The sequence below is a fragment of the Sphaerodactylus townsendi genome, linkage group LG03 (assembly GCF_021028975.2).
Source record: "Sphaerodactylus townsendi isolate TG3544 linkage group LG03, MPM_Stown_v2.3, whole genome shotgun sequence".
NCBI lineage: Eukaryota > Metazoa > Chordata > Lepidosauria > Squamata > Sphaerodactylidae > Sphaerodactylus > Sphaerodactylus townsendi.
This window is the reverse complement of record NC_059427.1, coordinates 28,520,158-28,532,264: the sequence shown is the minus strand read 5'-3', so window position 1 is coordinate 28,532,264 and position 12,107 is coordinate 28,520,158. Positions and strand designations below refer to the sequence as shown.

At 43.3% G+C, this 12,107-nt stretch overlaps 1 protein-coding gene across 34 annotated transcripts in view; it reads left to right on the top strand.

Moving 5' to 3' along the window:
- Nucleotides 1-12,107, top strand: part of CADPS (calcium dependent secretion activator) — a 492,336-nt gene that overhangs the window by 89,242 nt on the left and 390,987 nt on the right. For all 34 annotated transcript variants that reach the window (XM_048488307.1, XM_048488321.1, XM_048488334.1 and 31 more), the window contains one exon: nucleotides 10,443-10,556. In XM_048488307.1, the coding sequence (XP_048344264.1) occupies nucleotides 10,443-10,556 (114 nt within the window). The remainder of the gene's footprint in view (nucleotides 1-10,442; nucleotides 10,557-12,107) is intronic.

The following is a 12,107-nucleotide window of genomic DNA, read 5'->3' as shown; positions in this document are numbered from 1 at the left end:
TTTCAGTTAGCCGTCACAAATAAAGATAGCTTTTATCCTATTCATTCCTGAATCTGATCAATTGAGGTCACATAATCGTGAATGATAAGAACTTTCCAAGTTAATACAGAACAGCAGATGAGTTTTTAAAACACACAAACAAAGCAAGACATCACCCCTTTCTGCAAAAGTCACTGAAAGCATTTGCAAAACCTTTGCAAAATGTTTCAATTCTCCCCACCACCACCACACTGTTTGTCCACACTCACCCCCTCAAAATGATTCCAGGCTGCCATTTTGTGTCCTTTCTGCATTTTTTAAAAAATTATTTGTGAATTTAATGCTTTAGTGCTTTGTCCTGTGATTCACCACAGGTCATATGATCAATGCTTTGTAGATTTCACCTCCCTTCCCCCCCCCCCCCCCCCAAAAAAAAGAATCTGACGGAAGTAAACAGGCAAAGGGAGTGGAATGGAGTGAGCTCAGAAAATGGCACCGAGGAGAACGTTTGGGAACTGCAGAGAGGCGTGGGAAACGTTTTAAAGAGATCACACAGTGGTCAAAATGTTTTGAAAATGTCTTAGCAAAAGAATAGCTAGGCCGGAAAGAAAGTGTTTGGGGGTAAAAGCTGTGCAGAACTCCTTGGGGAAAATGGTTTGTTTCCTGCCTTGAAACATCTTAAGTGTTGTGCCAAAAGGGCAACCAGGAGATCAAGGAGTGGAGCTTTACTGCCTGACATGGTGCTCCCCCACGCACATGTTCTTTTGTCTGCATTACTATCAGGCCATGTTTTCTCCAATTTCTTTTTCCTATTCATCCTGCCCTTGTAAAAAAAGAGAGAGAGAATTTTTAAAGGACTGGATTCTAAAATCAGAGCCTATTGTGCAAAATATGGACATTTCTTCATCGGCGCCATTTATTCTGAACATAAAATTTATTTTTTGGGTAAAGATTTTAATTTTTGCTAGGGTACAGAATATGTATAAATGCTATATATTTTGCATTTGAATACTGCTTTTATTATAAATTCTGTATTTTTGATAGGATTTTATTCTATTTGTTTTATGCCAAATAAAGGCCAAAGGAAAAAAAATAATATGTATAACTCTGGGAATTTGTTATGTACTATGATAACAAGGTGCATCAAATCAATAAGGTACAAATGTTATCTAACATGTATTGTGTTCTGGATTTGTGAGTCTTTCCTTCCTTCCTTCCTTCCTTCCTTCCTTCCTTCCTTCCTTCCTTCCGACTTTATTCTGATTCCAAATCTGTATCAAGTTCCAGTAAATCTACTGAAGTTATTCAGCACTGCACTTGGTGCAGTAGACCTGACCCAGTCTCCTACAAAAAAAAAAAACTGCAAAAGACATTGATGTATAGCATTGATTTTATCCAAGTTATTTCAGCAAAGGACTTATTCCATTGGCTTGCTTTGATGCAATTTGTAAACACATTACTGAAGGTAACTAAGTGAGAAATGTGCTGCCTTGGGCCATTCAAAATCCCAGTTGAATATACGTTGCAGGAGTGATGATCTTTGAGAACAAGGTTCTGAATTTCCTTACAGGTGGCTGATGTGTAGGGGAACACTCAGCTGTAAATATAATTCAAGTTTAGAAGACAGCTAAACTTGGAGCCTATGTAACCTCTATCTGTGGGTTCTGGGGGGCAGAACTTGGAATGAGTTTGCAACAACAAATTTTAAAAACAAAATGGTTTACTTTCTTAACACATAACATCAAACATCAACATTTAACAGCACACTTCAAGGTCCTGTTCAGGTTTCATTTCAAGTCCTTCTAGTTACAGTTTTCTGATATTGCCAAGTCCAGTTCTTCCTGCAAGTGGGTTGGCTCCTGAAGACTCCAAGGGCTTGGTGAACAGGATTCAACATGGTGAAGGTTTCCAGGAGAACTCTCACCCATTACAAACACAAAAAACCTGAAACAATAAACTCCAACATTTACAACATAGCAAAAACAAACAACTCCCTTCCCACTAGTTCCCAACAACATTGCAGTTACCTTAACAAGGGCCCTTTCCGCATGGGCCTCTATGTGCCCCCACGCCGGCAAGAATTCTGCTGGCGTGGGGGTGGAGGCCGTTTGCACGCAAGCATGCGAGCGGCCCCTGGTATATCATCTCTTCCCCCTTCCCTCTCCCACTTACCTCGTCGCTGTCGTCACCCTGCTGGCCTCCTAAGCCCCGCCCACGCTGCCCTCCGACCTCCAGGGGTCGGAGGACAGCGAGGGAGGGACTTAGGAGGCCAGCAGGGCGACTACAGCAACAAGGTAAGTGGGAGAGGGAAGGGGAAACAGCGTGTTCCCGGTGGTGCTGTTCGCACCGCGCCACCGGGAAGACACTGTTCCCTCAAAAACAACCCTTTAAAGGGTTGTTTTTTAGGACGGCCTGACGCCGTCCTGAGGGAGGGGAAGGGGAGCCAGGTCGGCGCTGCTGCGTTTCAGCAGCGCCGCCTATGCGAACGGCGGCCTGGGAACGGCGTTTTTGCCATTCCCAGGCCGCCTTTTTTGGCCCGTGCAGAAACGGCCAAGGTGTTAAGGGCTTATACAAATCAAGATCTGAGTCTGGTAGCCTTGTCTCCTCCAAACTACATGAGCTCTGCAGCCTCCTCCTGCTTTGGGTCTCCACCCCTTTCTGGGTCAACCCATTCTAAGCATGGCGGTTACACCTACAATTAAGAACATAACTGGTATATCATCTCAGTATGAATTTGTGCATAAGCCAGAGCTTGGATCTAACAAAAGTGGAGAAGTATTTGCATGAGCAAAAGCCTCCAGGGAAAATGCCCTAGCCCCATGGTGGCGAACCTTTGGCACTCCAGATGTTATGGACTACAATTCCCATCAGCCCCTGCCAGCATGGCCAATTGGGCATGCTGATGGGAATTGTAGTCCATAACATCTGGAGTGCCAAAGGTTCGCCACCACTGCATCCTGTCTCTAGATGCTACCCATCTCAATTCTGAAGGCGGGAGTGTAGAGCAAAGTTTGGGTGGAAGATCTTAATTGGCAGGCTGAACAGCACAGGTGGAGGTGGTCCTTGAAGGGCCCCAGCTCTAGGGTCTTAAAGATTGGAATCAGGATGTTGCTTTGGCAACAGTGTAGTGAGACAGCTACAGGGTTCCCAATAATCATCAAAGCTGTGGTTGAGAATGATCAGGTAGACAGGTGGAGAAAATGGAGCCTTCTGCAAGATGCACATATAACATCAGTCACACAAAGAGCTTCTGGTTTGCTTCTTCCTTTTCCTATACAACTGGGAGTAAACATGCATTTGTTTATGTAGGCTTACTGCAGACAGGAAGCTATTGCCAGTCAGCTGCTACCATGGCTCTGCAAAAGCTACGTGGAATACGAAAGCAATTTAATTTCCTCTTAGGAATTGACTTTGTTTCTTAAGAACATTGGTAGCTATTGAAACAGGGGGAGGGGGAGATCAATAAGCGTCTGCTATTTCGCAGTCTGAAATAGAATAATACCATTAAAGGTACCAAAGGAACATTTATTAGATGCTGTTGTGTACAGGATGTGAGAATTGTGTGTTTGTTTCACCTCCTCAGTGTTCAAAATTCATATCTTCCCAAAAACAATTCTGCAAATGGGAAAATTCCAAAGATGATTTCTCACAGTGTACCATGAAGTGCTTAATTCATGAGCAAGAAGTTCCCGGAAATGTCAGCCAACATCATTCACTTTCAAAGCAGGCCTACCAGTCTTCTGTTAAAAGGGTTATGAATAGAAAAATGCCTCCAACTTGAATTTATCATAACTGAAAATGCAGGGAGGATTTTTAGGACATTTGCCCTGCAGCCTAAATTAAGAAGTGATGTTTTAACTAAATCAAATTAGTGACCGTGCAAAACCTAAGTTAGTAAACAGCACAAGGAATCATGATTTTTTCAGGCATACTGCATAATTAACAGTTGCTATGTATATTACTGAATGTTCACACCATTTTCAATTTCAAATTGAAGCTTGTTTTGTGCCCAGTTCCCCCCCCCCCCGCCCCAATTTCTATGTTAGGTGGACTTCCAAGGCTGTTTCTGAAAAACTGTAGGCTATAGGGTTGGGCACAATTCTGGACTCTCTGTTAGGGAGGCAAGGTAAAAAAATAACAACAATGCATGCTGGAAGGTGAGTGAGGAGGCAAAAAGATACTCCCCACCAGTGGCGTAGCGTCCTCGGGATATGGGGGGCACAATGCCCCAGGCAGAGCCGTAATAGAGGCATGGCCAGTCCATGGAGGGAGCATTCTGGGGACGTTCCAGGGGTGGGCGGCGCTGCAGCAGGGGCACAGGGCACCCTGGAACAGTTTCCCCTTGCTCCGCCTCTGCTCCCCACCCTTCAGTGACAGCAGTCTGCACGTCAGATTTCCGCTGCTGATTGGTACTGACCATCTACCTCCTTGTTCCCACCAAGCGGCTCACTAGGTCTTCACTCTTCCTTGTGAGACATCAAGAATTCCAAACCCTACATCACATAGAGCCAGCATCATGTGGTGGTTCAGAGCAGCAGACTCTAATCTGATGAACTAGGTTGGTTTCCCCACACCTGCTGGGTGACCGTGGGCCAGTCACAGTACTCTCAGGACCCTCTCAACCCCACCTACCTCACAAGATACCTGTTGTGGGGGGAGGGGAGAAGGGAACAGAATTGTAAGCCACTTACAGTAGAAAAAAGTGAGGCATGAAAACCAACGCTTCTTCATGGCAAGACAAAATCTTCCTCTAATGGCATCACAGGCCCTTCTCCATGTCTCTTCAACCCCTTCAGAGATCAGGGGGGCGAGGGTCTTTGGATGGTGCCTTCTTCTTTTGACTTTGGGGCCTTTATGTGATATTTTCCATTGCCATTCAAAGCTCTTTCTCTCCCCACCATGCCCCCACCATGCTCCCTGTTTGGTTAGCTTCATTTGCTTTGTGTTGCTGCTATGAAAGGTGTTAGATTAGCTTGGTTTTTAGCTGTCATTCAGCTGTTTTGATTGTGTACTGCTTTGTCTGCTATTAGCGGAGAAAAGGCACAGAACTGTTTTAAAGAACAGAAGTCATCTGGGCACACGGGCCTCAGCTGCTGGATATCCCAAAGGAGGAAATAGTGAACAGGTGAATTGCTGTATGCCCACTGCAGAGAAATTCTAACCTTGCATATGATACTATAGGCTTGTGTAGTCAGCTGCAAAGCTAGGATGGAGTGGGAAGAGCGGCTAAAACTACTCAGTTTGGGAACACCCGACCAGAAGGACAAGCGATGGATTATGGCTGAGTAGACACTTTGGTTGCCTCAGAAAGATACTCAGGGGCAGGAGTAAGTGGATATACACAGAAGTAAGGCCCATTTTACTCAGTGGGACTTACTGCCAGGAGGGTGTGTGCAACCTTGGCAACACATTTAAACTCAGGCAACTTTGGCAACTATTTAAACAGAGGTGCAAACAATGTCCATTTGCTCTGTATTTAGAATTTTATTTTCATTATATCCTATGTATGTAGCTGTTAATTCAAAGCTACATATAAAATACAGTTTTAATTGGTGGACAGTGCAATCCAGAGGGGGGGGGGCGAATCCCCACCAGGATACGGCACAGCCTTTCGCTGATGTAAATACCCTCTCCAGGGCACTTACATCAGTGAAGGGGCGAATCCACACATTGGCTTCCCTGTCCCAGGGAGGATATTGGAGCAAATTTTAAAGGTATTGGAGAATATTTTAAATCTGCAAAGCAGCCAAAAACTTGGTGGTCCAGGGAAACCAGCGCAGATTTGTTACTAACAGTTCTGTCAGACTAATTCATTTCCTTCTTACTGGACTGTGGAAAGGCCATCAACATTGTTCACTTTAATTTCAGAAAAGCTTTTGACAGAGTTCCCCATGATGTTCTGATAGGTAAGCTGGAATACTGCAGGCTAGACTCTAGGGCTGATTCCACATGGGCCAAAAACAGCAGTGTGAAAATGGTGTGAAAATGGTGTAAAAGGGTTTAAAAAGGGGTTAAAAAGGGTTTATACTTTTTTCACACCGTTTTCACGCTGCTATTTTTGGCCCATGCGGAATCAGCCTAGGATAGTTAGGTGAATTGGGAACTGGCTGGAGAACTGCACCCAAAGGCCCCTTCCGCACATGCAAAATAATGCGTTTTCAAACCACTTTCACAACTGTTTGCAAGTGGATTTTGCTATTCCGCACAGCTTCAAAGAGCACTGAAAGCTGTTTGAAAGTGCATTATTCCGCATGTGCGGAATGAGCCAAAGAGTAGCTGTCAATGCCATTTCATCTGATTGGAGGGAGGTGTCCCTTGGGGTACACCAGGGCTCAGTTCTGGGCTCTGTACTTTTTGGTATTTTTTATAAATCATCTGAATGAGAGGACGTAGGGACTGCTCATTAAATTTGCAGATGACACCCAATGGAGAGGAGTAGCAAACACCTCAGAAGATAACGGTAGAATCAAATGAGATCTGAACACACTGGGCAAATGTGAACAAGATGCAATTCAACAAGGACAAGTGCAGAGTTCTACATCTGTGTACCATAAACAAGAAGCATGCATTCCGGATGGAAAATACGCTACTGGGTAATAGTGTGAACAAGATCTAGGGGTATAGGTAAACTATAAACTGAATATGAGTAGTCAGTGAAGCAGAAGCAAACAAGGCTCATGTAGCCTTGGTGTGTATCAATGGGTAGAACATATACTGCATTGATTTGGTCACACCTGGAGCTCTGTGTGCCGTTCTGAAGGCCTCACTTCAAAAAAGATGCAGATAATGTGGTGTGGATGTAGAGGAGAGCAGTGAAGATGACTGGAGCCTGGAGACCAAGCCTTATGAAGAAATGCTGAGGGACCTGGAAATGTTCTATCTGGAGAAGCGCAGGGGGGACATGATTGCTCTCTTTAAGTATTTGAAAGGCTGTCGTTTAGAGGAGGGCAGGAAGCTATTCCTGTTGGCAGCAGAAGATAGAACTCATAACATTAGGTATAAATATAGGCAGAAAGGTACTGGCTGGGGAAAAAAAGTTTAGAGTAAGAATAGTTCAGCAGTTGGATCAACTGCCTAGGGAGGTGATGAGCTCCCCCTCTCTGGCAGTCCTCAAGTGGCAGCTGGACAAACACTTGTCAGGGATGCTCTAGGGAGGCTGATCCTGCTTTGGGCAGATGGTTGGACCAGATGATATGTATGACCTATTCCAAATCATGAGGAACAACCCTTTGTTTGTGCTGCTAGAAGAAGAAGAAGAAGAAGAGGAGGAGGAGGAGGAGGAGGAGGAGGAGGAGGAGGAGGAGGAGGAGGAGGAGGAGGAGGAGTTTGGATTTATATCCCCCCTTTCTCTCCTGCAGGAGACTCAAAGGGGCTTACAATCTCCTTGCCCTTCCACCCTCACAACAAACACCCTGTGAGGTGAGTGGGGCTGAGAGAGCTCTGAGAAGCTGTGACTAGCCCAAGGTCACCCAGCTGGCATGTGTGGGAGTGTACAGGCTAATCTGAATTCCCCAGATAAGGCTCCACAGTTCAGGCGGCAGAGCTGGGAATCAAACCTGGTTCCTCCAGATTAGATACACGAGCTCTTAACCTCCTACGCCACTGATTAGAGCAATTAAAACGGACTTCTTCCCATTTGAAAAGCCTTTTCCAGCCTAACATCCTCTACCGGTGGGACTTAAGCCACTAAAGTTGAAGGAAGTCTCCTTAGGGTAGAAGAAGGCTTCCGTCTTTACTCAGTGAGGAGGTAGAGTATGTGTGCTCAACATGGCGGCAGCCTCCTATAGGATGTTCTTTGTGTGGGAAGAGCGCGATTCTATTGTATGTCGTTCATTGTTGCCCGGCAGATAAAATTAAACTTTGTTCCCTTCAAATGAATTCAAAATATTAGAATTTATTCTATAGTGACTGAACATTATTGATATAATTACCTGGTATTTTCTGAACTCCATGATGTTATTTCCACCACTTCTAATTAATGCTTTGCAATCTAGTATGACCCCCCTTCATGTGTTCTGTTGGGGTACTTTAACACATGCAGAATAACGCACTTTCAATCCACTGTCACATTTGTTTGCAAGTGGATTTTTGCTATTTCGCACAGTAAAATCCAGCTGCAAAGTGGATTGAAAGTGCATTATTCTGCATGTGTGAAAGTGGCCTTGCACATCATTCTTCGTTACCCATTTTTTATTGTCACAAGAGGTAACTGTAATAGCACCAGGGCCTCTGCTGCCTGTACTCTGATAGCCCATTCATAAGAACATAAGAACAAGCCAGCTGGATCAGACCAGAGTCCATCTAGTCCAGCACTCTGCTACTCGCAGTGGCCCACCAGGTGCCTTTGGGAACTCACATGCAGGATGTGAAAGCAATGGCCTTCTGCTGCTGCTGCTCCCGAGCACCTGGTCTGCTAAGGCATTTCCAATCTGAGATCAAGGAGGATCAAGATTGGTAGCCAGAGATCGACTTCTCCTCCATAAATCTGTCCAAGCCCTTTTTAAAGCTATCCAGGTTAGTGGCCATCACCACCTCCTGTCGCAGCATATTCCAAACACCAATCACACGTTGCGTGAAGAAGTGTTTCCTTTTATTAGTCCTAATTCTTCCCCCCAGCATTTTCAATGAATGCCCCCTAGTTCTAGTATTGTGAGAAAGAGAGAAAAATTTCCCTCTGTCAACATTTTCTACCCCATGCATAATTTTATAGACTTCAATCATATCCCCCCTCAGACGTCTCCTCTCCAAACTAAAGAGTCCCTAACGCTGCAGCCTCTCCTCATAAGGAAGGTGCTCCAATCCTTCAATCATCCTCATTGCCCTTCTCTGCACTTTTTCTATCTCTTCAATTCTCTCTCTTCGATTCTCTGCACTTTTTCTATCTCTTCGATCTTTTTCCATCTCTTCTATCTCTATCTCTTCATACCCTTACTTGTACTTCTCAATTTTGCCATTAAAGGTCACGTCCCTAGATGTGCCATTTTTCTTATTCAGTTGCAGAGGTGTTCCTGATGAGACAGTGTGAGTCTTCATATAACAGTGTTGCCGTAAGTCAGGGATTTGGGGAATGGATCATGTTTCTGGCAGTTCCCATTCTGACTCAGAATACTGCTGGTCTCTGCAACTATTGTACAGTGCGCAAAAGGAAAATGTTAATAGAATATATCTCAGCTTTGGAACTCCTGAAAACTGACAGAAGGGCTGATTCCGCATGGGCCAAACGGCAGTGTGAAAACGGTATGAAAATGGTGTAAAAGGGTTTTAAATGGTGTAAAAGGGTTTATACTGTTTTCACACCATTTTCACACTGTTGTTTTTGGCCCATGCGGAATCAGCCAAAGAGTGGTAATACTTAGTGAGTAATGAAATGGATTTTTTTTTCCCTGCGAAATTCTTGCACTGGAGAGCTCTTGAGATTCAGTGTGGTATGGGGGTTAAGAGCAGTGGACTCTAATCTGGAGAATTCTCCACTCTTCCACAGGAGTAGCAGATTCTTATCTGGTGAACTAGATTTGCTTCCCCACTCCTACATTCCTGTTGAGTGACCTTGGACTAGTCACAGTACGTTCAGAACTCTCTCAGTCCCACCTACCCCACCAGGTGACTGTTGTGGGGAGGACAAGGGAAGGAGTTTGTAAGCCCCTTTGAGTCACCTTACTGGAGAGAAAGGGGGGGTATAAAGGGGGTATAAACCAAACCCTTCCTTCTCCTCCTTCTCCTCCTCCTCTTCTTCCACGCATTTTAGTTACAAACGCATATATTCCATACATCTGTGATTGCATAATATAATCATAATAGTCTGGTATATGTTTCAAAATTCAGCATCCTGACAAATCTCTCGTTATTTAAAATCTTTTTTATCCTTGTTCCTGTGGAGATTTGAAAAACCATACAAGCATTCTCAGTAAAAGAAAACAGAACTTCCCATATGCTATGCACTTGGCACTAGTAGGTTTCATAGTTGGTTATCCTTCTCCAACGGCTAACAGAAGCAGAACAAATTATGCAATCTGCAAAAAAATGTATGCAAATTTGGTTCATTTTCATAATGCCCCATATTACAGATTTGATTTTATGTTCTGGGGGCAGGGAGGGGGGCTATGGAGTTATCTTCTTGACCATGAATCTAAATGCCTTAATCTACATAATTCTGGCGAGAATTAATGTTTTAATTAGTGTTTTAGCTGACTTGTAATTCTTGCTTTCAATGCTGCTGCTGTCACTATCATCATTATTTTTAGACTATTTAATTGCGGCAATGGCTATTTTTTAGTACTCCTCTGGAAATTATAGAACTGCTGTAGTAGATAGCTGTCTTGTGTTATTATTGTTTTGTGTTTGAGTTTGCTAACCCTCTTGAGAATCGGTAATCACGAGGTGGTCTATGGCTTTAAATTTTTAAAAAAATAATAACAGGAATAAATATTATAACTTTTTTTTTTGGTATCCTTGCTGTTTTTCAGATCAGCAAACAGCAGCTCCAGACCGTCAAGGATCGTTTTCAAGCCTTCCTCAATGGAGAGACTCAGATCGTTGCCGACGAAGCTTTCATGAATGCAGTCCAGAGTTATTACGATGTAAGAAAAATATGAGTAGGCACTTCTAGACTATGGAAGGAGAACCTGCCCCTGGACATGATATATGCAAGTCCTAGAAGCAAATTAATGTAGCACTAAAATAGCTCATGAGCAGAGACAAGCTGTTTTCCTTAGAAGACTTACTCAGAAGTAAGTCCTGTTAATCTCAGTGGGACTAACTTGTGAACATGCATACCCTTGGGCCTGAAGAGTCGTCAAAGGGATAAACTAAATGGACAGTCTGAGAGCAGATTGCCAGCAGCTGGGGATCCAAACTCGGACCGCAGTGTGGGTGTGAATGGCCTGACCCGTTCTGTCCACACCATTTACCCTGACGGAAGAATCTTAGCTGTTGCTTCCACTTGGGCAAATATCAAGTAGGAAAAACAGCCTGGAAGGCTCCCCATATCGGAGCCCAATCTGAATGTTTGTTGTCCATGGATGCGACATAGCAATATCTGATCTCTTACAGGAAAAATTTGTGTGGGGAATTCAGCTTGTCCCTTCCCTGTTCTAAACTGGAAAAGCCTTATCGGCACTTCAAAGCCACTTATGAAATATAATGGGCATGACAGGCAAAATACAAAATAGACCAATGCATGATTTATACTGTAAGGAACATTCTGCTAAATTAATGCAGTTTTAATATTCCTTTTTTTGTTTTCCTGTGCCCAGAAATTCCATATATATTATGCTAAGTAAGAAATCAAACAATAAATACAGCCAAGAAAAGAACTTCAAAATGACAGGAATATTTTTTCTTCAATTCCAAAGTTTTGAGAAATGTAACTCAAACCAGAACTCCTGTATTGCTTTCCTCCACCACGACACTTTTTTGTTTTTTTTCCAATTTATAGATACTCATAATTCTATTATTTTACTGTTGTTTTTATTTTGAAATCCATCTATCCGTTAACTGGAAAAACTAATATTTTGTTTGAAACATTTTGACTCATTTATCTTCAAAAGCAGCACATTAAAATATATATATTACTAACATTCTTACCCAAATCCCATTAACTTAGAAGGGTATAACTCTTCTTGCTGTTGCTGCAACCAGAGGAGGCGGAGCCAGTCACAAAATTGAAAGGAGTGAATTTATGCAGAAGTTAAATGATAACTTTTCAACATTTCAGGCAGAGGCTCTATTCAAAAGGATGCCTTTTAAACGCATGTGCTGTTTACAAATATGTTCTTGCATACAAACAGCTTATCTTTAAAAACACTGTTTTGGATCTGGACATCAAAATGCAGGGTTCGTTTTGGGGTATTTTTAGTAATTTTCCATTTTTGGCCTGCAGAGGGCGCAATCAGCCCTGGTGAGCAAAAACTCGAACTACCTGTGCCCATTTTCTAAGAACAGTTGGTGAGCACCAGAAAGTGCCACAGCACTTATGGTCACCAAACTGGGGCTCTGTTCCCAATATACAACTACATAAATGTAGCACAGGAAATAATAATACAGGTCTACATTACAGGTTACTGAAGTAATGTAAGTAAAAACATTGAACATGGCACCAGATAAATGCTATAGCTTTGCTAGCCTGATCT